Source organism: Epinephelus moara, chromosome 21 (assembly GCF_006386435.1).
Source record: "Epinephelus moara isolate mb chromosome 21, YSFRI_EMoa_1.0, whole genome shotgun sequence".
Classification (NCBI taxonomy): domain Eukaryota; kingdom Metazoa; phylum Chordata; class Actinopteri; order Perciformes; family Serranidae; genus Epinephelus; species Epinephelus moara.
Window position 1 is genome coordinate 14,453,117 of NC_065526.1, and position 27,731 is coordinate 14,480,847.

General features: G+C 41.0%; 1 protein-coding gene across 1 annotated transcript in view; it reads right to left on the minus strand.

Moving 5' to 3' along the window:
* Positions 1 to 648: 648 nt before the first annotated feature.
* Positions 649 to 27,731, minus strand: part of pik3r2 (phosphoinositide-3-kinase, regulatory subunit 2 (beta)) — a 46,754-nt gene continuing 19,671 nt past the window's right edge. The window contains exons 3-16 of the mRNA XM_050032653.1: positions 21,091 to 21,183; positions 16,976 to 17,050; positions 16,232 to 16,384; positions 14,945 to 15,155; positions 14,662 to 14,747; positions 13,739 to 13,841; positions 12,332 to 12,430; positions 12,001 to 12,181; positions 11,750 to 11,869; positions 11,310 to 11,452; positions 10,951 to 11,127; positions 10,752 to 10,823; positions 10,420 to 10,590; positions 649 to 10,249 (exon numbers count right to left, since the gene is read on the minus strand). Coding sequence (XP_049888610.1) covers positions 10,042 to 10,249; positions 10,420 to 10,590; positions 10,752 to 10,823; positions 10,951 to 11,127; positions 11,310 to 11,452; positions 11,750 to 11,869; positions 12,001 to 12,181; positions 12,332 to 12,430; positions 13,739 to 13,841; positions 14,662 to 14,747; positions 14,945 to 15,155; positions 16,232 to 16,384; positions 16,976 to 17,050; positions 21,091 to 21,183 — 1,892 coding nt within the window. The 3' untranslated portion in view covers positions 649 to 10,041. The remainder of the gene's footprint in view (positions 10,250 to 10,419; positions 10,591 to 10,751; positions 10,824 to 10,950; positions 11,128 to 11,309; positions 11,453 to 11,749; positions 11,870 to 12,000; positions 12,182 to 12,331; positions 12,431 to 13,738; positions 13,842 to 14,661; positions 14,748 to 14,944; positions 15,156 to 16,231; positions 16,385 to 16,975; positions 17,051 to 21,090; positions 21,184 to 27,731) is intronic.

Sequence of the window (27,731 nt, forward strand, 5' to 3'; positions counted from 1 at the left end):
GATGCTGAGAGCAACTGATGTAGCATGAAAGGCAAGAAAAGTCTGCGTAGGGTGGGAGGGAGTGGATGTGAATGGGTCAAACAAAACAAGACTTTCATCCAGGAGACTGCAGTTTGTGTCCCCTGTGAAACCAAAAGTCAGCGTTGTTTTAATGTCACATTATGTAATTTATGTACAGTTGTCATGCTGTGATGTCACTCGTGACCTATATATATTGTGACAAATGTACTTATTTTAACCCATAGTGTTGTTTTTTTCTAAACCTAACCATGACTGTTTCACACCATCAACCACGTTACATGTTTCAGCTGCATGTCACATACAGACACTGAAGGTTGTCCTGTGCATCACTACGAAATGACATGGGGAATGACAAGGCATTGGCATTTGACAACCTGGGAATGAGAACAGGTTGTAATTTTGTATTTTGGGGGTCAACTGCCCTTTCAAGTTTTTTACAATACATTTTTGCCCTTAAAATTATAATAAAACATATTTCAGTGTTGCAACAAATAAAAGATGCCCTTATGTCTAAGTAAAGCAAAATATCAGCCAAAGTATAACAAGGACATGTATATATATCTATATGAGTATGTAAAATCAGACAAGTTGATGATTATGAAGCAAAAAAAGGCGACAACATCAAACTTAATTTTATATATCTTTTATTGTCTTTTAAAATCATTGCATCAGCCTAAAGAAAGAACCGTACAGATGAAAGAGTACCTGTCTGAGGACAAACACAACTCTGAAGCAAGCTGTACACGAGAGAGAAAGAAAGAAATGTCGCATCTGAATTAAGACGGACCAACGGAGGGAGGATAACACGAGAAAAGAGAAGAAGAATATTAACCATCTTTTCGTGCATAGGGGTTGGGCACACCTCAACCAATAGGCCTCTACTGGCTGAAACAACAGTGCTCCCTCTGAGTTCAATTGCACTTTGGTGTAGAGTAGCTTTATCTGACTGCCCCATTCACTTCCATTCATTGTTTTTGAAAGAAAGACCACATCATTGTTAACTACACATTAAGAACTGTGTATCTGTTGCTGCAGTGATACATGAGGCAACTTGTTGGGCAACATGCGAGAGCAAAGCAGACAAGATGTAGCCTTGGTATTAGAGCATCGATTCTCTTTTCAAACTGACCTGCTGGGTTCGAGCCTAGCCGGGCTGTAATTTCTAAAAATTCCCCTCAGGCTTAAATCAGGTTGTATCGATCCAATTTCCCTATTTTAATCCCAAAAAAAAAAATAAAAAAATGTATGGGCTTTGCTAAACATTTGGTAGGTGAAGATTGTGTCACAAATGTCTGTTACTGCACTGAAAAGACTTAAGTTGACTTTAGCTAGTAATAAATGTTGTAATATTATTTTTTTTTGCAGTGAAATTTGGGTTTTTTAAAGGGGTGTGGCCTTTGGGTCAGGCCTGATTTTTTAGGGCCCAATCAAAGCTCTACTTGTGAATATGTGTTTGCTGCTCAGCAATGTTTCCCAGGCTGTTGCCGGATGTATCACTGCTAATCTTGTCTCCAACGTTCAGAGTTGGGTCTTGAATATGAACTACTGTACACCAGTGAAAAGTACTACAACATTCACATCAGAATAATCAAACAAATGGCAGCCTTACGAGTCAAAGTCCTGACTGAGAAGTGATGGTGTGAGATGTGAAACAGGCAGAAAAAAAAGGGAAATGAAAGTGCAGTTGTTAACGTCATCATGTTTTCAATGGAAATCACACAAGCTGAGACTATAGTGGGTAAATTTTGGTCTTAAAGATTAGTTAACCAACCATTTTCATTTGTTCTGTAGTGCAAAAATCAAGAATAGGATGCCTCTTGATAGTTATTCCTGAATTTCCGACTCTGTTTACGTACAAAAACTGTACTCAAGCATAATCACCAAGTGTTTTTACTGTTATTCACAACGTGTGGGTGTCACCCCATATATAAATTCTTTGAACTGAGTCCTCCCCAGAGAAACACCTGGCAGAGTCATGCTGAAATCTACCATACTGTACATATAATAAACAGCAAAAAGATGCGACAGCGTCTCAAGTTCAGTCCTGCATATACAAGGCTCAGTGTAAGGTGAAGTAGTCAGCAGGTAAAGAATGACAAAGACTGATGAATAACTACGCAACATGAATCTTGTTGAGTTATTATTTTGAAATTGAGGGAGCACTGTTTTCATAAGTCCAAAAAAAAAAGAAAAAAGTAATGAACCGAAAACAGAAAACAAAACAAAAACAGAACAAGCAGTCATAACATTTTCAAGTTTAAAACGACAGAGGAAATAAAAGAAATATAAATCAATCTATCACAGCCACTTTGAGGGACAGACAGATTGATTCTCAAACGCATATTTACTATTTGGTTAATTACATATTGTAAACATTTGTATTTTCTTTTTTTTTTCTGTATGGAGGAAAAAAGTCAAGCTAGCTTATTTTTTCTTTATAGGCTCTGTAAGGTTATCATTAACAGATATAAACAAACAAACAAAAAAACACTTGGACAGACAAATCTATCAGCTTTTTTAAAAAGCCAAAATAAAAAAAATACTCAGGCACCATAAAAGAACACTTTCTAATGCCATCATTGTGTACAAAGATCTGCGTAAAGGAGTGATCACGAACTGTTGAATCATGTACCTTTTTACTCTTTTTTTTTTTTTTTTACTCTCAGCGACCGCAGAGATCCACCAAAGAACGATACAGTGGTAAGATGGTTCACGTTGTTACAGCATCAGTGGTGGATCTCTGTGGCAGCATCCTACTGTAAGTGTGTCTTTTGTGGTGCAATTTTAACACTCTGTCTACTCACAAAAACCAGAATCTTCCAAAATGACAAAACAGATTCTCACGTTCAAGAAAAAAAAAAAAAACTCCTCTCTAATATTTAATAAAATGCAAAGCAGCCAAGACTGCTTTTAACATATAGACTCAGCTCTGTAAATATTAACACATGTACATGAGCTTGCTTCTTCCTCTGAACGCACCTGATAATCATGCTTAATAGATTACATGTATGCTGATCAACTGCGACCACAGTTTGTTGCTGATCACGATGAAGCTCACTGCAGCTGATTAGTAAAAATGCTTGCGTTTCAATAACTGCCCGAGTACAAAGCAGCCGCGGAGCAAGTCTAAAGATAATGTTCACATCAAAGCCTCTTTTCTGATTTGTTTCAAGCACAATCCAAATCAGAATTACATCATCCAAAAATATAGATATCTAAGTATATATCTCAAAATATTTATTCTCTAGTATGTCTCTCATTCGTCAAACCTTAATAGACACCAAATATATGTTTCTTTGTAGTCAGTGAAAGATGTGCTTTGTGTGTGAGGCCATTTCAAGAAATATCATTTACAGTGTACCAAAGCCGATGAAAAAATATTTAATTCCTTGAATGATCATTTGTCGTATAGAAAAATGTTTTTCAAGAAGCTCCGACACAAATGCATATCTACTATGAGCAGGATGAAAGCTTTGAGTTTCAGAGTAACGTCGACCAAAAAAACTGGGCTTAGCGTCTCCACTCGAAGTCAAAGCACAATAAAGTCTTCATCTTCTGCCCGTCTCACTGCCTGAACAGGTTTCATTGCTACTAAAGTTGCATTGCTTCTAGCTATTAAACATCTGTGATTAACATGGCATATATGGCAGATGAACGTGTTTACCTGCACTGCAAAAATGTTCATCTTAACAAGCGATGAAGGAAGCTATTCAGCTCTATATTTCTATTTCTCTTTAAGCAACTAAAGACACTGAGCAAATTGCTTAAAGGGGTAGTTGGGATTTTTTGAAGTGGGGTTGTATGAGGTAGTTATCCATAGTCAGTCTATTACCTACAGTAGATGTCAGTCGGCATGGCCCCAGTTTAGTGAAGCAGGCAGGAGTACAGACAGCAAAGCTATGTAATGTATTTCTATGGACAGGGGCAGCAGCAAAATGTATTTTAGCCAACTAAAACAAAAATCAATTTAAGTGATGCCCTTTGTTTTCAACAGGTGACTCCTAGGGGTCCTCAGAGTTATCCAGGGGGGTCGCCAAAGTCTTGTTTGTTTTGTTTTTTTCAAAAATGAAAATGTCTGAAAATACACATTAATATAAAACCAACATATTATTAGCAACGATAAATTGGCCTATTCCTTAAGAAAAACAATTTTAACTAAACACACCACATTGATGATTGGCCAACTGTTACCTATGAATCCTTGTGCAATAATGTTGGCTAGCAAACACTAAATCACTGTGTGGCTAACTAGTTAGCAAACAGTTTTGTACTACTGAAACATACTGGCCAGTGTATGGACATTCTTGTGACCCACAATGGATTATTCTGTAACTTTTTTAACTTTCTGAAGAGACTTTTTGATGAGATACCGTCCACCTCAGAAACAAAAATGATATATACATATATGAATCTGCTGGTAATTGATAATTTAATAGGTTAGTATTGTATGTACCATAAAGGGGTGTGTTTATATATGGCACTTAAGACCCGACTACACGTTATTGTAGCCCCAGTTTAATATGCAACTCAAGTTTGCAATATATGTAGTAGGGGTCCCTGTTTTGTCTTTCTTTCAGCTAAGGGGTCCTTGGACGCCTAAAAAATGTTTAAGACCCCTGGTGTTCGCTATATTTTGAATATATTCACTGCTTTACCTTGGCGCCCTTTCCGACAGGGAACTGAAGCTGTTATATTTATCAGTGCTCTCTTTGTAGCCACCAGACTCCTTTGACAGAAACAGTAATTTTACCTCACAGAACACAGGAGCTGCTGGTCTACAGCTGCCTCGTATGATTAGTTAGTCTGTGTTATTGTGTGACTCTGATGAATCTAAACTAACCCGTTAAAACACTAAAGTCACACTATAACTCAAACAAACTAACTTATCGGAGCAGCGGTAGACCAGCAACTCCTGTGTTCTGCGAGGTAAAATTACTGTTTTTGTCAAAGGTGTCTGGTGGCTACAAAAAGCGCACAGCTAACGGCTTCAATTTCCAATGTAAAGGGGTAAAAATATTCTAAAGGTAGCGTACACTTAAACTGATATTGATTTTTTTTTAGGTGGTGCCCCCGTCCACAGCAGCATTCACATGAGTACCCCTGCCTGCTTCTTCAAAACGTGTTGTTCAGACGTGTTGACCGCCATCTACTGCAGATATTACACTTACTATGGGCAAGTACCTCATACAACCCCACCACAAAAAAGCAGAACTATCCCTTTAAGTGGAAGCAGAACCAGTTAGTTCATGAACTTCGTTGAAACAAGCTGAAATGTGGGATAAACTGCAACCCACTGGCATTACATTCGCAGACATGTTTGTATATGGTTGGTTTACCAAAAATCCCCCCAAAGAAACCCCAGACAAAGTTTTCACTGACTGTACCAGTATCTAGCCATGCATTTAGTTTCACTTTCTTTCTGAGTGACTATTTCTTCAAGAGAAAGTAGTTCAAATGAAAAGTAAAAAGACTGATATCTGAACTATCTGCATGTTTAGATATCACTAGTAACAAGTGAAAAAATGTCCTCTGTAGTTTGGGTGAACTGACCCTTGAGGAAAAAATCACTGTTTTTCGTCTTGTTAAGTTGGACAGTTTTGCTGTGTGAACACAAATTGCATAATGAGCCAGCAGCTCTCCTTAAAGTTGGTTTGAAAAGTATTACAGAGTTTATACAGTCCATATAGTAAAACTAACTCTATAATGAAAACATTGCAATCAGTCAAAAAGCATCAGAATTACATGACAGTTGTTGACCGCAAAAAACAACAAAAGCATATACTGTACACTGTATACTCCGATATCATAAAGAAAACTGTCAATCACTCCCGATATACTGTGTGGAAAGACCTTAGAACTATCAACTAAAAACACTATTGACAACTGAGCTTCACCACTGTCTGTGAGTTTATGGTTGTTGGGCGTTAGACACACTGGATTTGAGTGTGTGGAACAGAAAAAAAAAGTGCAGTCACAAAAGTGTTGGTCCAACAAACTGGATAATGGATGCGTCAACAGTGGCGGATGACTCAACCAGATTGCCTGTTCGCAGAGGAACTGACTCTTAATATAAAACACTGAGAAATGCTGCATGCATTAACTTGAGAGCTTATCAAATGAGCTTCAAACAACTGGGCTGGGCCACGGATGTGTACGGTTCACATTTCTATCTTATCTGAGATTTATTCAAAAATATACCAGACAAATTAAAAAAAAAACACACCAAAGAAATCTAGCTTCGGTGCACAGTGAGAGAGAGCACCAAGCTACTGTACAGCCCCCACCACAGAAAGAAGGAATATGTAACAACTATAGATGTAACAACGAAGAGGCACAACTAAAATCTATAACATGCTCAGATTTGCTCTAACACACAGACACACACACACACACACACAGACACACACACAGACACACACACGACAACTATGCTCATTTGCCAGATACCCTTTAGTCTTTGATAAATGGCAAATGTGTGAACCACGGGGCACAGCATATGGTGGTGGTGGCACCATCTTGTAGAGCGACGCTCCAATGACAACGAGGAGAAGACGAGCTCATCACAATGACTAAAGGCACTTCTAATCTTTCTCGCTCACACGTGTTTATAGCCCTCTAATCAGAAGCACCGCCGTCGCCTCTACTTTAATTCTTGGGGTTTTTAACGACTTGCCAAGAACTGTGCAAAGTACAGTACAATTGATTCGTCCTGACTGAAATCAAAATGACGTCTTGGTTTTTCGAACTTTTCAGGTTGAGTTAGGTTTTGTTTGAAAGTGTGATTGGTCTGTTTGGAAAAATGCTGCTACCTGAAGTTTGTGAATCAACATTTCAGAAACAGAAATGGTACCGTGCTGAGAAGTACTGTGTTTGTTGGAAGCTTAGGTCTTCACATGAAACGTACATAACTGACTTTGATGACCAGAAGAGTGGGTGAATATCTCACTTTGATTTCTCTACCTCCTAAACAAAAATAAACATAAATAGGGATGCACCGATTTATCTGACAAACTTCAGGTAATGGCGTCCCGTCGTCCCAGGGACAATAGAAAACTTACTATCGCTGTGTCAGGGGATGCACACTATTTATTATTTTCCTGATAATGCTACACTGTGAACAACAAATACGTGTTGAGATCGGCAGGAGGAGAGCTAGTTAACGCGGTTAGCAGCTGGTGGCCAGAACTAACTGCTAACAGAGCTACATTATGATGCGCTCAAGCTCTATTCTGTATAAATTAGTATTGGGTGAAGGTAATTTAAAGTGTTAAGATGATGTTTTCAAATGTAAAAACTTGAATACAAACTGTAGTCTGAAGAAGAAATTTGTTTATGTTTTAACAGCAATATAAAATACATACTAGAGAGGAAATTAAGATGTATTATATACAGTAAAAAGGCTTTTAAAGCATTTTTAAGGATGTTTTTCATGTGAGAAAAGGTTATTTTAAAGGTTGTTTCATAAAACGGTATGATTGAATTTGTGCTCACTCAAAAGTAGTGTTATGAAAGACTGAATGACTTTAAAAGAGTTCAGATTTTTTGTTTTTTTAATGATGATTCTTTGGAAAATAAAATCGTCTATCAGCTAAATCGTTTTTTTAAACATCGGTTTCAGCCTAAAATTTCACAATCGGTGCATCCCTAAAAGTAAATCCAAAATGCCAAATGTGCAACCCTTATTAACAGTGCACTTTTTTTTCCCTAAAACGTTCTATTGCCAACAGCATTTGCCTCTTCTATACCTTTCTACAAAAATACTTTTTCTCTTTTTGGCAATCTGAGTCTACGACATGTCAGAAATGTGAGAGATTATTCATTCATTCTCAAGAAATCAACCACGTAAATCAAATCTTAAAAGCGGCATTGCGCGACGCCTCTTTTCATTTTCATCGACCACACGACAACAACTGTATAACCCTGCTTCTACATGAATTAACTGTGCTTTGAAAGTGACATAGAACAATGATCGTACAATCTTTAACCTCAAGCCAAATGAACATGAGGGAAAGGGGGGAAATCCACTGCCACAGCACAGAACGGAGGGAGGGAACTGATCTGAGAACTTAGTATTACCCACATATATGTTGTGCATAGTACTACCACACATCATACCGTATTTGCACTACGATAAGTACAATTATCAACCACTGGTGCCAAGTGGAAAAGGAAAAACAACAACCCAAATGAAGGACTCCATGCACACTGTACTAGATAATCTCTCAGACCACAGACGCCATGCCAAATGGCAAAAAGGACTGGTTCTTTTTTCTTTCTTGCTACATGAAAAGACATCCTTCATTTGGCTCACATTAGCTGGATACTGTGCATCCTTAAACAGAATCTATGAGCATAGCAAATATTCTGAAAACATAAAGAAACACAGCGATGAAACTGTGTAAAAGTCACATACACCGACTGCATGTGTGTCTGAAATATACTGTACATGAGTTATATTACTGCTTTCTTTTCTTTTTTTTTGTACATCAAATGTTCTACAGCTCTGTGAGTCAAGCTTGTGATGAAATGAACAGTCAAGCGCGAGGGGGCGGGGCAAGGAAGTACCATGAGTAAAATCTGCATCAAAAAAACAACAATAAACATCTGCAAGGACATTGTACCGCTAAAACACTCTAATCTAACTAGAGACAAGGCAAATACAGTACCGAAGATACAATAATCACATAGATTGATGCTCTGCGAGTGTCTTTAGCATATAGAAACAAGACACATAAGAGGAGCACTAACAGTTATGCCTTAAGTCAATGGCTACAGGTGCTACAGTATCAAAGAGGATGAAAAAAGAAGGAAGAAGTTTGAAACAAAGACGTTTGATGCTGGAGTCTTTCCACAATTTCCGTTTTGAAGGAAACCTGAATCATGTGGAACTGCATTAATCATCACCATCTAGTGTATTGTGATTAAAATTTTATACTCACAATATACCAAATATGTACCATGCATTTCTATCCTGCAATACAGCATTCACTGTATGTTGTACCTCGTCATTTCAAAAAGGAGGCCCACTGAGAGAGAGCAACAAGCCAAAGCGGTTGGAAATAAAGATCATGTCATAAAAAATATACCTATATGTGTGTATTTTTTTTTTTTAAAGCTGTAGCTTCGTCTATGTCGATAGCCATCCATTCCCTCCCTCCTTCTTTCAACCTCGACGTGCCCCCTTGTTCTAGTGACACAGGCTTGTGGTCATTCAAAGCTATTACTATGGCACTTAAGCAAGCTTTAAACTGAATCAATCTTTTTTCTTTTTAAAACCCCGTAAAAACACCACCCCCAGCGATTTCTCCCCCCATGCCCTCCCACACCCCCCTCGGCTCCAGTGACTCAGCCGCCTGTAGGTGTGAAGCGAGCAGCCTGGTTCAGCCAAGCCAGTCCTTTCAGTGGATGACAGCTCAGGCTTTTGTCTACGGAGAGTTTGCAGGCAGTCTGGGGATGACAGATCGGGCCTTTGTCTATGGACAGTTATCACGTGTTCAAGGCAAAAAAAAACAAAAGTGCCTCCTGTAAATTTTCCCATCATCCCACCGTCTGGTTTCTCTCCTCTTCTCGACGATCTTGAAATCATTGTGTGTGCTTATTTTGTCTTCTTTGAACACATCTAGTCTGGATTTTTATCTCTGCATCAAAGGTATTTTCTTTTTTTTTTCTCCATTACTGACACTGTACAGTCGAGGCTGGCTAATGCGACACTCTCCTCAAGTTAAAACTCACTGCGTCAGCCAGGCTAACTGTACAGTGCGTCCATACTGGTAGTAGTGTGCTTATTTCGAAGCCATGCTGTTAGCAAGGAGTGCTCTTTGCCGGACTGGGGGCAGTGCTGGAAATTAGCACCAGCCTCCAGTCAGAAAATATGAATTTTAAGTCATGGCTGTTGAGTCTCTTTCTCTTCGCCACTTAAAAGAACAAGCATTGTTCTGAGGGTTATTTTTTTCCCAATGCATATGAGTGAAAATGTTGCTTCCCCACCCTGTTTGGCGTCCTACACTGCTGGTGGATAATTCATCTGGGGTGCTGGTTCTGGTTCTGAGAGCGGGCCAGGACTGGGTAGGCAAGATTTACATTCAGCTGGTCATTGTGTTGGACCAAGGAGACGTTTTTGTAGTGGAGCACCAGGTCTTTGAGGGACGAGTACAGATTGTAGGGCTCGGCGAATCCGTAACCTGTGGCTGTCTTGTAGATGACGCAGTGCTTGGTGTCGCCCTCCACACTGGAAAGAAGGACAGAGATCATTTTTACACCTGTTCAACATTAGCCTAAACATAAAATGACATCACTATATACATTACTTGAAGACATTTTGGCTTGTTGTGAAAGGAAAAGTACATTTGGTGAGTTATTTAAGTGTATGAAGAAATAGATCAAAACAACAGAACTTACACTACAGAACAGGCGTAGGAGCCCTTCTGCGATTGGCTGTCTCGGATGAGGAAGGTCCCGTCACATTTGCCTCTCAGCATTTCCTCAGCCTGGGTGCGTTTGATGTCGCCCACGTACCAGGTACACTCATCATGGTGGGGTGAACCCTCGTCCTCCTCCAGTGAGTAGGAGCTGGAAACACAGACACAAAGCAGGAGATACTCAGTAACATCTCACATATCATGGACACAACATTGAGCTCCAACCACTCCCTAAATTACAGGTGGAGAAACTGCAGCACCCAGTCATCACAGCACACGCTGCTGAGCTGTTAATTGATCTCAAACACTTACTCATCAGCATCATTCTTTATGCCCAGCCATTCATTGATCTTCTTCTGCCTTGTCCCCTTCTGTGTCAACCATCTGTAAAGCCAAAACACCACAGACTGAATCCTAACAGTCTACATTTATACACAACACAGGAAGATAAGATATTACAAAGCACAGAGTAAAGATTTTGTACTTCAGACTTGGAGTAATTTATTCTTACATTAGGTACTGGTCTCTGATTTTGCGGAGCTGCATGAGATCTGGCTTGAGGCTGTTCATCTTCTTGTCGATCTCTCTGTTATCGGAGACCTGCTGTCTCAAGTCCTGCTCCAGCTTACGCTTGCTGTCGTGGATCTCCTTCACACGAGACTTCAAACGCTCCGAGTTGCTCTGGATCCTGATGCAAGGGACAAAATGATGTGTGAATGTGTTCTTTAAATGTTGAACAAAAAAATATGTCAAAATACTATTCAGTAAAAATGGTATTCGTCTGTTGCATCTGTTTTGAATTTGTCTTGCTTGTGAAGCCGAATTACACCAGGATTATCAAGAATCTTGTGCACATAAACATGAATTTACTTTTGAATCTCTTTTTCATTGCCTTCGCGTTGGAACCGCTCCAGAGACTCTCTGCTGTAGCGCTCCTGCGTCTCGCACTGCTCCTCGAAGATCTTGATGGTCTCATTGAAGGCCTCAATGGCTGTGCGCTTCATCTGCAGCTCCTGTGGGAAACAAGGACACAGACTGTGACATGTGTCCATTTGATGATTCACTGTATCTCCCTGCTTACATTAAAAAGTTATGTTATGTTATGGTGTAATTTTTTACAGTTCTATTTTAGTTTGCACTTTGTTATCAATTAGTTATTATTTGTGCTTATCTTCTGGATATACTGTATGTTTTCAAGATGTCTAAATGATTGCAACTTTGTGCAGTATATGAAGAATATTATGATTTATTAAACTGTGTAGCCCACCCCCAGTTGTGTGTATGTGTGTGTACGTGTGTTGGACTCATACCTGTGAGGTGCGTGTGTATTCTTCGTACAGAGAGTCGTACTCGCGGCTCTTCTCCTGGTACTGCTCGTGATAGACCTTCAGCTGCTCTCCCACCTCCTCTATGCTGTTTTCCTTCACCAGCTGAGCCGTGCAAAATGGAGATGAGAGCAAAGAAACCACTTTGATGAACGAAATAATGTCATGTCACAATTATAGGAGGCTTGCAGAGAGAGTTTGCTTGTAGTTGAATTTGATGATACAAAGTCACCGACCTGTTGGTATTTGGAGACAGGGTACAGAAGCTTGGTGTCCAGTTTGGCGTTGTATTGGGCCAGGGACTCATGGCGGTAGTGATTGATGAGCTCCACCACAGACAGGAAGGTAAGAGGCTCAGAGAAGCCGTACCTCCCGTCTCTGTGGTAAATCTTTATCAGCTTGTTGTTCCCTCCTTTCCTGCAGGGGGAGACAGAAGACAAATGAGGGTAAAGGAACATGTCAGGGCATATAAATGTAGACTGATTCATAACAGCAAAGGTCTGAATGTGTATCTGTTGATTCAAATGTGTTTCAAACTGGTGTAGGGAGACAGTAGTGTTGCTTTACCTGAGGGTGAGAGTGTATTCGCCTTCCAGTTTACTCGAGGCATCTCGGACCAGGAAGGTGCCGTCTGGAGTGTCTCGCAGCTTTTCATTCACCTCCTCTCTGCAAATACCATGACATGCAGTATTTAATATATTTATTAATGAACACTAACAACAATAACATAACTTCCACAATTATAAATAGGTTAAATATGGAACACTGATTTCTCGAAGCTGTGTCATGTGTATCAGACTGGTATCCAGTAAACATGGTGTCTGATATCAATGGCGTGTTTGTTATCTGATACTGAAAAGGGGACCTATTATGCTCATTGTTAGGTTCATACTAGTATAAGTTTCTACTGGAACATGTTTACATACTTTAATGGTCAAAAACACTTAATTCTCCTCATACTGTCTGTGCTGTAACACTTGTATTTACCCTCTGTCTGAGACGCTTCGTTAAGCACCTGTCTCTTCAAACAAAGCCTGGTCTGCTCTTACTGGGCAGCATCACCAAGTCTTCCGTATCTCGGCAATTGTGCCAGTGTTGCCACCATTCTTGCTAGATTCGACAAATCTTCAGACCCTCTTAGACACCTTCTTTCTTTCTTTTTTTTTTTTTAAAGACATTTTTTGGGGCATTTTTAGCCTTTAATAGACAGGACAGACAAGCTTGAAAAGGGGGGAGGGGGAGTGACATGCAGCAAGGGGCCACAGGCTGGAGTCGAACCCGGGCCACAGCAGCAACAGCCTTGTACATGGGGCGCCTGCTCTACCACTAAGCCACTGACGCCCCGACACTTTATTTCTTAACAGCAACTAGCGACAAATTAAACAACTTATTCAGACCATCAGGGAAAAGAGGAAAAATCCATTATATTATAATCAATTCCCCTGCATGCTGCTCAGAATAAGAGAGAATAGCTGCATTTTCCCCCGTGAATAACCTCTAATAAAAACTTCTCAACACAACCGGACATGTACCAGCAGGAATCTGATCCAAAATCAGGGAGAAATTAAAAACATCAGCAAACAAGTTTACGTGTTTCCCTGAAGTTAGCATGTAGCTACATGTAGCAGTGTTGGCTACATTTTGTAAAACTTGCATTAGCATGCCCGGAGCAGATAACCATATCAAGAAATCTGCCACAAGCTGATGTAAGCTTGTTTCGAAGGTAGAAAAACTATTCAAAACAGAGTGTTCAGAACGGTCAGAAACACAAAGTTTGGGCTCAGGGGATTATTTTTGCATACGTTTACCTCATTATTTGAAACTTTGGCCATGTTTAATACAAACATCAGGCATTTTAAGATTATATATACGACAGAGAATAAGGACAAGCATATAAGGTCTCCTTTTAATGAATAAAAAAACATTAACTCCGATCAAATTCAACAGTAACAGTAATAAATTTCCATTATTTACCTGGAGATTTCTCCCCAGTACCACTCAGCATCGTTCAGCAGGCTGCAGGTGTCTGTCATGGCTGACGGAGCCAGTTTTGTCTTGACAGGCTTTGCTGGAAGAACTGCACACACATAAACACACGATGATCACCATTAAAATCATTTAACAAAAATGGAATGGATCCAAACAGTCACTTAATATTCTAAGTCCCTGGAAACTGCTAGAAATGTACCTGCAGGAATAAAGGTGTCTGTGAGAAACTTTACGAAACACATTGCAAAATCAGCATTTTACTGCATAAAATAGGCTTGCTGTGGTTGTCAGTGTTACCGGTTTTACACGGTGTTGGGCATACACAGATTACTTTACGTTAAATCAATACTTAATTGGATGATGGACATTGCAATATAAACTGAAAGTACAGTCCGTACAGCAGCAGCAAAGAGAAGCAGGAGTCGGATTTCACTTCTAACATGAAGACAGTAAAGAGATTGATTAAACAAGATGGTGGTGGAGGATTTTTTGGGGTTTATTTGGCAATATTTTGGTTAAGACCCAATTCTAAAAAGGAGCAGCATATTTCAAACTGATCCACTGTCAGAAAAATGCCAAAAATGACTGCTCTCTTGTTTTGTAGATGAATTTTTGATTAACAACAGCTGTAGTGCTCCTCTCAATGACAAAGAAACATTGAAACTGTTTCCTCGGTTAAATACTTTTAATGTAAAGCTGCTGTTTGGTTTGATTAACAGTAACTTAATACAGAGCTCTAACGACACTGAGCATCACTGATGGATATCTTTTCTTGAAAAAATGTCCAGTGTAATCGCTAACACCTGTGCTGTCTCGAGTTTATTAACCGGTGAGCGAAATTCCTCACCATGGCATCCCTAGCATACAAATAAAAATAGTTCTACGCAGTCTTACTGAAAATAACTAACCTGGAGGAGTCAGGTCTTGCTCCGCAGTTCTCTCTATCAGCAGCCTCTCCACGACAAGGGCAGGGAAGTCTTCATCCACTGACAACCTGCAAGTCAATCGATCAATGGACAGTTTAAAAATACAAAACTGAGACTCCCAATTTGACACATGTAATAAATTCAAACTCACAATTTGCTTCTTTACTTCAGTTGCCTGATGCTTCACAGAACTAACAAATCCAAGGTGCCCAATTCTTTAACGTCACACTCTCTATCTCCAACTAACCAACCAACCACAACTCACCATGGGGTGGAGGGGCCTGTCCGTATCAGCAGCGGTCCGAAGATCTTCCCCAGCGTGTGTGTATCCAGGCCATTGCTGGTCTGTGCCTGGGTGACCTTGGCCAGGTGTGTGAGGAGGTACTGCAGGGTGAGGCGGTGATGGAGAGGGACGGAGGTGGAGCTCTCGAGGACCAGGCTTACCTCTCTGTCATGGCTTCCAGCGACTGCACCATCTGGACAAGGTGAGAAATAACCGTGAAAATGATCTATACACTTAACTAATCTGACAACTTTATCAGGTTTCCAAATGAGGAGAATCTGAGTTAAGATATTTAACAAAAATGCTTGTACGTTCTGTTCAGTCTGTATCTAAGACTTTCTGACCCTTACTTCTATCTCCATCAAGTCTGTCTCATAAGTAGTCACAACGCATGGTCAGTGGGGTCAGTGCATGTTTCTGTAAATAGGTCGAGTGTATATCTGAAATTAAATCATGGAGTCCTTTGTGCAGAGGAGAATCAGCTGAAGGATTTCTAACATGCCTCAGTGAGCTCATCCTCTCCCGACACTTGACTCTATTCTCTCAACACTGACACGCAACTGACCTCGATCAGCTGCATATTAGGCTCAGTTTGGGCCCTGTGCAATTCTTTTGTTTAAATTACAGGTACAGAAGCGATGACAGGTGTCTTTAATATTTACTAAAACAACACAAAAAGCAGCCTGTAACTTATTTTTGGGGGCTCAAGCTATTAACTGCAAATTGTGTGTGCTTCACATTACTGTGGACCATTTTCTAGCGCATACCATCAGTTTTTAGATATATAAATGCATATTTTCCAGGTGCGACTGGTTTCAGCTCATGGTTTAACACGAAGTCTGTTTTACCTCTCTGCAAAAGTTACATCATGGTTGTATGATAATGTAGCTGGGAGCAGAGGTTTTAAAAGCAGCTCCTCACTGACGTGTACATGTTCTTGTGAGGCACTCGAACATCTAACTCCATGTTTGTTTACTGTTTGTCTTCTGGGTTTGATTTTCCAACGACACACATCATCAGTTCGATATTTTATGGCAGCTGCTATTTGGCCAACTGTTTTAAGAACAGCTCCAGTCCTCAGCTGCAATACCCTGACGTGTTTAGGAAAATGGTCGACAGTAGTGTGCAGTATCAGCTGAAACCTCTGCTAATGGTCCGTTAACAAGCCATTACCAAACAGAGGCACATAAAAGATGACACCTTTACTAATTTGAGAAATGAGTGTTTAGTCAATAGTATTGTCAGCTTGAAGCGTGACAGGAGACCTACCTGCTGACTGCTGCAGGAGCTGCTGCTGCAGTGTGACAGCGGTCTGAAGGTGAGCGTACACACAGGTGGGGACGAGGGGTGACGGGAGGTCTCTCAGGTAGTTTAGGACACACTCGGACAGGTACCCCACATCTTTCTGACACATCTCACTCTCTGGAGCCACAGTGACACATACAAAGACATTTAGGGACAAAATTCTGCCAAACTCGATCAGCTAAAAAGAAACTTGAATTTATATCTGCTCTGTTCTGCTGTGGGCTGAATTGTCTCTAAGTTCATCTGAGGCAGGTGAGCTGTACTGTACAGGGCCAACAGCAGAGGGCAACTTTCACTGAAGTAAAATATCCCGAGCCTCATACTAATAACAGCTGAATATTCATTTCTTTATTTCTATTCAATTTTTCATTACTCCCTTCTCATCACATATTCATTACTTATTTTTCAATATGTATATGTATTATTATAATTCCTATTATTTCTTTTTTTCGAATTTTCCTTATTTAGTTTGCTATGTTTTTACATTCATACCTAGTCGAGCTCTGTATTTTCTTTTTCGGTCCTTGTGCATATATACTTTTTTTGTTTTATTATGTAGAGTCACGACTGTGTTCATTTTGCACCAATAATAATAATAATAATAATAAAAAACACACACACAAAAAGTGAACACATATACAGATGATTTCACAGACCCCAACAAAACAAAGATTAAAAAGTATATATCTCTGACACAGCCTAACTCACCAGAGCTCAGGCTGTACACTGGGCTGTCTGAACCTGAGGAAACAGTTGACCTGTACAATATCTTGCAGTCCAGACCTGAGAGAGACAAAAAGAGCAGCTGAGTGAAGGCTCACACAACAAGTACATAGAACAGAACACAGTTAGGTGGAGCAGAGTAGAAAAGAGACGGGGAATATAAACAGTACTCAATAGTACAAATATTTATAAAATGAAATGCACATGCGAGCCCGACGCTGCAGCCAGAAGCTCACTCTAACGTAGGAGATGACGCTACGGCTGCCTGACTCGGATGGGATGATCTTCTGCGATGTTAAAGACATGTAAGCCACAGTATGTGCGCAGACGTTTTATTATTGGCTGGACGGTGTTCGTTTATAAGCAATAGCTTGTACGTGACAACACGCATGGCCAGATATTTCCTTTTGGGAACACTCAGCACAAATTTTCAGCTGCTTGTTGTTTTCATTCCAGTCTCACATCCAACACAGAGAAGGTGATCAATCAACTAGGGGGAGTTGGTCCCTCAAATGTTCTCGCACGAGCAATATTTACAAGAGCGGAGCCAACACATGTTTGTTCTTTTCTTCTCGGAAAAAGTGTGATTCATTTAGCAACTCTGACACAGCACAGAAAATATAAACTCTCAACTGAAACCCAAGATCATGGAATTATTTTAAGCAGATAGCAGATTTCAACATCGAGTGCAAATATCCCAGAGGAAAACATGTTAACTCTGAATGACCACATTTCTCTTTCGGGTCCCAGGCTAACAAAAAAAAAAGCATTTAGGAACACTAGGTCTAGACAGCTTGCATCTAGGAGGCAAGTCCTTGAGACTCGCCAGTCTCTCAGGTAATTGTGAAAACCACACCATGCAGTCACAGCGTGTGTGCGTCCAACACTGGGAAGTAGTTCAGTATTAGCGCGACATCATATTATTTACACTCAGAGACAGACCTCCTGTCGCCCCGCTAGTAGATATCAATATTGAAATCTTTCCCAGTGACGAGCACGAGAAGAATTTAGGCGAACCTTTCTCAGATGGAGAGCCAGAAGAGTCACATTTAAAATCTATACTACATAACTTGTCACTTTAACACTGCACCTCACATACATATTAGCAGTGGGAATCTCCAGGCACCTCACGATTCGATTTTGATTCAGAGGGTAACAATTCGATAATAAAACGATATCAGGTTTCTACCATTTTTTTTCCTGTTAAAGGTTTTTTCGGGAGTTTTTCCTTATCTGCTGTGAGGGTCTTAAGGACAGAGGGATGTTCTATGCTGTGAAGCCCTCTGAGGGAAATTGTGATTTGTGATATTGGGCTTTATAAATAAAAATTGAACTGAAATGAAAAGACTAAAGCTGTGCCCCAGTTCCAACCAAAATGTGCAAATCTACAAATGCAACCTCTACACATGTCTGCATATATTTCTAAAACTAGATTGTGCTCAGGTGACGCCTTATCATCTCAGCTGTGCATTTATTATGTAACTCTGAACTGGAAATGTATTTTTTCCTTATTACCTCGGGTGGATTTTATTTCAGACAAATTATATTTGGATGTGAGCAAAAGTATAATTAGTTACAAGATATGTGTGGATATACGTTTCCATAGCCACATCTTAGTTTGAGAAAAGTGTTTGGTGGTGTTACAATCATACCGGTTCTCCCATGAAACCACTGAGCGCTCCCTAGTGATTGGTTTCCGCATGAAGTTTGAGAAACTACATGTGTCGGCTCCCCAAGAGGATTACTGTTGTCCGTTAATGTGGATGTGATATAGAGTCACTGTATTTCTACAGCTGACTGTTTTGTGACTGTTGAACTTTACTACCATCTACTGGACTGTAAAGACTGTCCAAGACTGTAAAGTTCGAAATCTTTGAAGTGGGGTTGTATGAGGTACTCATCTTTATTAAGTGTATTACCTACGGTAAGTGTCGGTCTGCACACTCCCAGTTTGGAGAAGCAGGCTGGAGTCTGACGTGGAAGCTAAGCAATGTACTGCTGTGGACGGGGGCTACAGCAAAATGTATTTTAGCCACCTAAGAAAAAAATCTAAACAGGTGAAGTGTACAATTTGTTGAGAACATTTTTATGGCTTTACCTTTTTGTCAGACAGCCCATTCCCATAGTTCACCATCTATGCTCTCTTCAGAGCCACCAGACTCCTTTTCCATCAGATAGTTTGTGTTATTGTTTGACTTTGTTGTTTAAACAGGTTAGATCAGATTCACCAAAGTCACACAGTAACACAAACAAACTAACTGATCGAGGTTGTGGTAGACCAGCAGCTCCTGAATGCAGCGATGTTAAATCACTGTTTCTTTCCATGGAATCTGACTTTGAAGAGAGCGATATACCAGCTCCAGTTCGCAGTCAGAAATCGATATCTGACAGCCAGGTAAAGTGATGAAAATATGTATTCTTAAACTGTGGCTAAAATATGTTTTGCTGCTGCCCCCTTTCACAACAGTACATAGCTTAGCTTCTGTGTTGGACTAAATAAAGGCTGCTTCTCCAAACTGGAGCATGCCGACTGACACCTACTGTGGGTAATAAACTGACTGTGGATAGGTATCACATATAACTCCACTTCAAAAGATCTGAACGGTCCCTGTAAGATTTGAGGCATTTATTCTACCAAGGCAAAATGTCCTATCTCACAAATACTTTGGTTGATTTAATGGGTTCTTCGTTGGTCCTTGCTACACCTTTTCTCCAAGTACCATGAAAACTGGGACTGAAAACGTAACCTCCTTCATGGACCTTACAGGTATACTATAAAGATTAACTACATAAGGTTAAGTGTACTACATTGTACATTAAATGCGACTATCTCTGCATATGCCAAGGTATGCATAGGTGTAGAGCTGAAACAATGAGTCAATTAATCGATTGGTCAATTCACAGAAAATTAACTAACAACTATTTTGATAATTGATTCACTGTTTCAGTCATTTTCAACAAAAATTGCCCAAATTCCCACTTCCATTGTGATGATTTGCTGCTAGTTTTGGGCTGTTGCGGCTGAAATACATGGAGCACAGACACAGCACGACACGTCTGCAGCAACTTATCAATAGCAGAGCGCGTCTATTACAATCAGCTGAAGCTGCAAGCTGCTACACTGACTACTGTTTTTTTCTCCACACGCAACGCGGCCCTCCAACAAGTAGAAACTATATAAAACTGTGTAAAAATCTATTAAAATCTGTTTAAAAATGTTTAAAATGAATACCTAATTGTACCAGAGGACATGTGACGCAGCAGAACAACCTTGTCTTTACATTTCACATTAAAATAAATCAATCAAATCAATGCATTCTGTAGTTTAAACAATCCAGTTAATTAATTCAGTGCCACTTAATATAGCGTGTACGCTTCCAAACCCTCCATAAACAACTACACTATCACTTGGCAAAATTCAATATGCACACAGTGAAGCTGGCAGAATCACACGCTACAAAAACAGAGACTGTGTAGCAGGTATGACGTGTTGAATGATCCATGTCCCATGAATTTCACCCATTGGTCAGACAAAACAAGCAGTTTGAAGACATTATAGCTCTGACAAATTTTTGACATTTAATCCACATTGAATGACTAACCCATTAACAGAGAACATAATCTGCAGATTAATCACTAATGAAAATAATTAGTAGTTGCAACCCCACAAATGTGTGCGTGTGTGTGAGTGAGTGAAACAAACAGACAGAGAAAAAATAAAAAAAGGAAGACAGAAAAAACTGTGAATGGAGTCCCACTGAGAGCTATTTGTTAATAACATAGTGTGACTCAAACCCACTGTGCAGGACTCTCAGTGAGGCCAACAAGAACTGCTCTGACTTTAACCACATTAAACTTAAACATAGGAAATCTACATCGAGTCGCTAACCGACTCGAGGAGCTGCTGCGAGTGTGCACAAGCTTGTGCGTGCACTTCTACATCTGCCCTGCTGGATCCACATGTCTATATGTCTACACTTGTGCAAACGCTGGCATGAGAGCAAGAGGCAGATGGCGGGAGGGAGGGAGACAGTCGCACGTAGACGGAAAGACAGGGAGGCGAGACAGACGAGTACGTTGGCCGGCTGACATGGATATACCTCTCTTCTCTATGGCTTGGATCAGGCTGACGAGGGCTGGGGGAGCCGTCTCTGGTGGTGTGAACTGCTCGCTCAGGTCCGGCACAGAAACAGCTGAAACAACAACACAAATCACTGTTACAATTTGGCACAAAGCCTCTGAAAGGCCACAGGGGTGCTGCAGCACTGACAAGGGCACAGTTAACTAGGAGCAGTTGGAGATGTAGAGCGTGTGTAATGTGGTGAGAATATATAAAATCGGCAAGGAACACAATAAAATATGGAGAATTTGAGGGTCCGTTTCGCAAGAGGCACACCTGTTTTGCAAAAAAGGCAGAGCAGCAGTTCGACAAGTCTTCAAATAAAAAATAAAAGCTCCTAACGCTAACTAAAACACAGAGAAAACTTGAAGCTTGTGATGCATCGTGCTGTGATAGTTTGTAGTCTGGAAGTCTAGCTGATGAGATATATGATAAGAAAACCAGAACAATTTGGTAAATGTACAAAAGAATGAAGAGAGGCTTTATACGGAGGAGTGAAAATAAAAAAGGAAAAAAAACAGGCTGCTGATGGCGAGCAAAAACTTTATCTACTTTACAACTCCCCATAGACCAAATCAAACATCTTTTCACTGCGAGAGAAAGAGAAAAGGAGAAAGCAAGAGGGAAAAAAAAGAGAGATCCCATTTCCCTCCCTCCCTCGCTCCCCTCCCCTCTCTTTTTTTCCCCTTTTCTTCTCTCCCCTCTCGCTTTCTCTCCTCCCCTCCGCTCCGTCCTGCTCGGTGTTTCGCCTTAGCTCTTTGCGTGAGTGGAGCACAATAAAGGATTTAATCAAAACTCCTGAACAAGCAAAAGCCCTGTGGCAGTGTGCCAGGCCCGGCCCGGACAGGCAGGCAGGCAGGCAGCGCCTCCTATTCGGCCCCAGACCGGGGCTGTGAGCTGGGGGGTGAGGGGGGGAGGGGAAGGGAGGTACTGGGTGAGGGGTGGGGGTAACGCTGGGAGCAGGGAGGGCCTGGCCTGGCCGGGGCTTGGCAGTAGGCTTCTGTTCCTGGCACGGCTCGGCTAAACCGCTGCTGATTATTAATTTGGGGAGTTCAGACAAGAAACGCCGCGTCAGCACATTCCGTTCCCCCCTCTCTCTCTCTCTCTCTCTCGCGCTCTGGTTCTTGTTCTCAGTTTCTCTGGATGTCTCTCTGCCTCGTGCTCCCTCTCGCTGTCCTTTGCTCCCTTGCATTCTTGCTCTTGCTGGACTCTCTCTCTTCTCTGCTCCTTCGCTTTTCTTTTTCTCCCCTTTTGCGAAAGTTTTTATTCGATCTCTCTTTTCCTTTTTTTTCCTCCCTTTTCTCTCTCTGCCTCTCTGTCTCCATGCCTGCCGGTTAAACATGGAAACTTTGCCTGGCAGTGTCTCCGGCTCTCTAGCGAGCACACAGACAGACCTCTGCCTCTTCTTTATCCCTGTTGGCCATTTTGGCTGCCAGGGCCCTTCCCCCCCTCTCCTCTCATCACAGAGTGTCTCTCTTCAGTGTGCAGTACAGTTTTTACATACATGTTAGCACCAAACTACAAACTTTAAATAATATCTTTTGTCACTGCCTTCCAAAACAACTCATATACGCATTGTGAGATTTATAGGTATAAAAGCTACTTAGGGACAGACTGTGCTCCGAGCTAAAACAAAGTAATGTAACAGTTTGTTCTCCTTTCAGTCCAGAAACAGCACTGCATTAAAACAACTCAAGCGGTTGTGTTCGCGGGGGTATGAGAATATGAAATACAATCCAGGGAGTCCAGTTTGAGTAATGGATCCATAAGTTTTAAGCCTTTTCAGACACCACAAAACTGAAAAATGATTTGTAACAGGATACGACTATGGAAAGTTATCACAGCGACAATCATTTTATCCTCCACCTAAATCCTCTCTCACACATAGCTCCCAGTAAATAACTGGGATAACCTTTCAGTTGCTGGTAGTGATTTTCACTATTCACACCTGCAGGACATTCAGGAGCATTTTTATTTTGCGCCTTTTCGCTTATCCCCTGGCAATGGCAGAATAAATTGGGCAGGGGACAGTTCAACAGATGGCTAGAAACTCAGAGAAAATGAGGATGGATTCAGGCTGGATGTAGGTGTACGCAGCGCAAGACACCTCTTACTGTTTTCAGGAAAATGGCAGGTGAAGAGCTGTTTTTGTCCTGTGCCAGTGTCCTTGTGATGTATTTAGTATTAAACAAGTTTGTATTGGCGTATATGCTGAACCATAAATGAGTTACAGATTCAAATACGTCATCAGTGGTGTCTCGTGATCGCTGGCTCGCTCCATGTGAAAGCATCTTTCGTGAGATGGACGTGACCCCTTAGGTGCGTGTCCCTGTACCGTTACTGCTTTCATTTACAGCTATACCTGCATTTCCCTGAAAGGTTACTTAGTCTTGAGGTGGGAAATTGGCAGCACAGAGTTCCCTGAATATGGATCCCTGCTCCCATTCACACATGACCCCATGCAGGAAATGTTCCTGAACATTTCAGGGATAGTCTGCAAGTGTGAAAGGGGCTTAACATATATATCCATACCTATACAGAGTAATCTGCAACAAATGTGAGCTTGCTCATCTGTGATTGGTGCGTTGACCTAATAATATCGTTGTGTTGCAAAAATATGAGCACAGTTAAACTTTTTTGCCGGGCAACCCTGTATTACTTACTAGCTAACTCTGTCTGAAGCCCTGTAGATGTCTCATTGAAGTGAACGCGATGGCTTAGTTTTTAAACAGTGCTAATGTAGGCCTGAGCACGGCCTTTGGCAGTTTTGTGGCTCAGTAACATCACACAAGATCTGTCTTTGCGCCTGAGAGACAAGATTTGAAGTCTCAACAAACCACTGAACTGATTTTTGCTTGTTTCTGCCTTTGCACGTTCGATACAATCAGTCCATTTCTACAATCAGTCCGTTTCTACAAACCACAGATACGTTACAGTTGTACATTTTGTATGAATTGTATCAACATTTCAGAAATAACATCGTTCTGAAAACATGTAGAAGAGCTGACTTTGTCATCGGGTGACAAAGTGGAGAAGATAGGGGATGGCATGACACCTGGGCAAGACAGCTGCCAAGCTGTGGACCACTGTTCGAGACCAACAAATAACAAAAGTGGATATTTTTTAAGCATGTTATCGTTGGCATTTCCAGCCGTGAATTTGCCACCAAAGCGGTTGCTTTTAGCGAGACATCGATGGCACTTTCAGTCTTGAATGTGACACCAAATCTGGTTGTTTTTAGCAAGACATCGGTGGCAATTCCAGCTGTGAATGTGCCACCAAAACAGGCTGATTTTGGGGAGACACAGGTGGCAATTCCAGCCGTGAATGTACCATCAAAACCAGTTGATTTTGGGGAGACATCAGCAGCACTTCTAGCCGTGAATGTGCCACCAGAAACGTGAAAACAAATTATTTCCTAACCATAACCAAGTGTTTTTTGTGCCTAAACATAACACAGTATTTTTGAAACATCAAGTTTCAACATATCAGCTACATAATAAAGTACAAATGTTCCACATCCATGGTTTGCAGAAATGTACTATGCCAACATTTATTCTGGCAAGTGGTTTGTATAAAATGCCTTGACTTACAACAAAACTCACCAACATGTCATTCTTCATATTGCTTAATTCCACGCCTTCATTTAATTAAAACATTATTGCCAGAGTAAGTAAACGCTGTCTAAGTAAGGCTGGATTGTCATAATTACAGATGCAGCCAAATGCAAATGCTATTGCTTCAGAAAGCAGAATGTATTAATTATTCAGCACAAGCCAATCTTCATGGAGCTCTTCTGCGGCTGAGTTTAGGCAGGATGCAAGCAATAAAACATGGAAATCTAATAAAGCAGTGAAATAAGTACAAATATAGGCTATAAAACCACAAAATGAATGTTCTCCAACAGTTTGGGAGAGGAGGGGGAAGGAACGTTCTCACTCCTACATGCAAACAAACATAGACACTTTATTTCACTGTCTCTAAACTCAAAAAGAAAAAAAATGACTTTGACTTTCGTGCAAAGAAGGAGTCCTTTTTTTTTTTTAGTTTTTCCTGCCAAAAGCAGTCCTGTCAGGGTTTTGGAAAGGTATGGAAAAAGAGTGAAAGGCAGAGAGAGGCAGAGATAAAGTAACAGCAACTTGTTAGTCAATTAGAACCACTTCCTTGGCAGACTGCACACTGGGAGACAGGCTTATGACTTGACATGCCCTGAGACGTAGCCAATGGGAGAAACAGATAGAGAGAAAGAAGGAGAGAGAAAAAAAAAGCATGACGGAGTGTAGTTTGGCGCTCTTGCACTTTAACAACAAAGTCCCGGTGCATTTGAGGCCTTATAAGTCTAGTTTATGCATGCATTCATTGTCAGAGAATTTTTCCAGGCGAGATCTCATGACTGTGTTTACAGTTTTTCTTCAGAGATGCTTCGATAAAGTCAGAGCAACATCATCCGTGCTGTAAACTACAAAGTCATGTGTGACTATTTACACATGAAGCTGGAACTGTGATGGTCGGGTGAATGTTGCAGATCCTGTCTTTGTGCATTCGCTCGCTCAATCTGGGGCGAGCAGCAGACAGGCAAAAAGTAGACTGGATGAAGCGAAGCTATGTGAGGCAAAATATTTGCTCTGTATCTTCTGCATCAGTGTGCTTATGTAATACGTAGCTGGCTCTGCTGCATTCTCCCTCTCAGAGGTCTGTGTCAGAAACTGAAGCTTCTCCAAATGCAGAGATACAGCATGAATTCATTCACAGGATTTCACTGCCTGAATTAAACCTCTGGAATTTCCTCACTTTAGTCCAACACCCCCAACACTTTGGATCGGTACAGATTTTTCGTGAATGTGTGGCACTGAAATTTGAGTATGCATCTTAACTACCACTATTGGCACAACAACTGATCATTTGCTATGTAGTAAGAACTTTGGATTTCGCTGTTTTTAATTCAAGAAAACACTGTTGAATTCACATTTTAGGTTAAAGATTAGGAATGTCAACAGTTAACCATTAATCGCATTACTGCCAAGAATATTTTTGACTGGTTACATGTCGGTCTAAAAGGTTAATTTTGATACCTCTTCAAGCTACTGCACTGCGCACCAACCTGATCCGGTGGGAGATAGCTCGCGGTGCCACTCATTTGGCAATTACAGCTAATAATGCTGTCCTGACCCAACAGCATTTCTGTGGAAACATGGTGGCCACCCTCAAATCTCCCCCCAAGCCGCAAACGCCCTTTAGCACTGTTAACTGTAACTGTTAGCTCACCATTAGCAGTGTCAGTACAGCTAGTGGTGCTAACATAGTTGTGCTAAAAGGGTTTTGTGGTTCAAAATGATGCCGCTTACTCACTGGGGCTACCTGGTGGGAGCCTGATAAATGGCCACCATGTTTCAGCAGCAAATCAGTCCCGCCACCAGGAGCGTGTTGTCAACAGTAATCACCAAATGAGCGGCGCCACAAACTAGCTCCCACCCAACTTGGCTGTCTGTCAACAAAGCCAACAGAAAATACGATAAAAGGCAAGAAATTTACGTCACAAAACATTAACATTTCACCAACTCATCAAGGGCAATACATTCTCATTATGACCTCGTCACATGTCAACATCTGGTCATGGACTTTCCACGTCCAGATATGATGTGAGAGGTACCCTGGGTGTGTTGGTTGTTGACTTTCTGGGATGACATGTCAAGTTCTGGCTGTTACATGCATACACACTTCTGTTTCACAAGTTGTATAATCTGTATAATCTTGCGGGACGCGAGCACCACTCTCCCAAGTGAAGGTTGGTGTTTGTTGGACCCATCCACCACCACTCCTGTCCACCCCACTCGGATGTTCGCTGCCTTAACTTTCGTTCTTGTCCCACTGCATTTCCCCCCGACACCGCTGACTGCCGTTTAACTGTAACGGCAACCTGCTGCGTATCATGCAGACATTAAAGGACAGCTAATTTTATCAGTGTCTAATGCCGCAAGTCACTGCCCAAGTGCCGGATTTCGTCAACTTTGGAGTGAGACCGGGTTGAAAAGGGATTGCTCATTGGAATGTGCCACTAAAGCTCACAGAATCCACGGAGCACCGGACCAAAAGGAAAGGCCTCTTGTATGTCACTTCATTTAGTGTTTTCTTTCTCTTAAAAATTAAGCAGTTACCAATTAATGGTTGTCGGGCTATCAAAAGCAAATTAACCGAAGTTGACATCCCTAGTTGAGAAGTGCAGTCAGCTTCATAAATCCATTTGTACTTCTGTAAAGTCTGACAAAATATTAATGCTAAAGGCCCATTACTAGTTTTTTTCAGTGATTTCAGCTGCACCTCAGAGTCTTTGTTTGTGAGTAAGTGAATCCTGCTTTAAGCTCAAGATTGTCAAACTTCTATCTGCAAAGGTCATGAATGAACTACGAATCCCAACAACTAATTTTCTTTTCTATTCCAGTGTAACTGAATACCTCAAAGAGGGCTTAAATCCTTGGTTTTTATAACCTTTACAAACACAAGCACTGCCTATTTCAGTTTACCAAAATCACTGGATGCTGGGTCCTTAACAAACTCTGCCTGCTGTGTGTTAAACACTAACTTATGTTCATTTCCACTGAAACTTTCTTCCATTTTTTAATC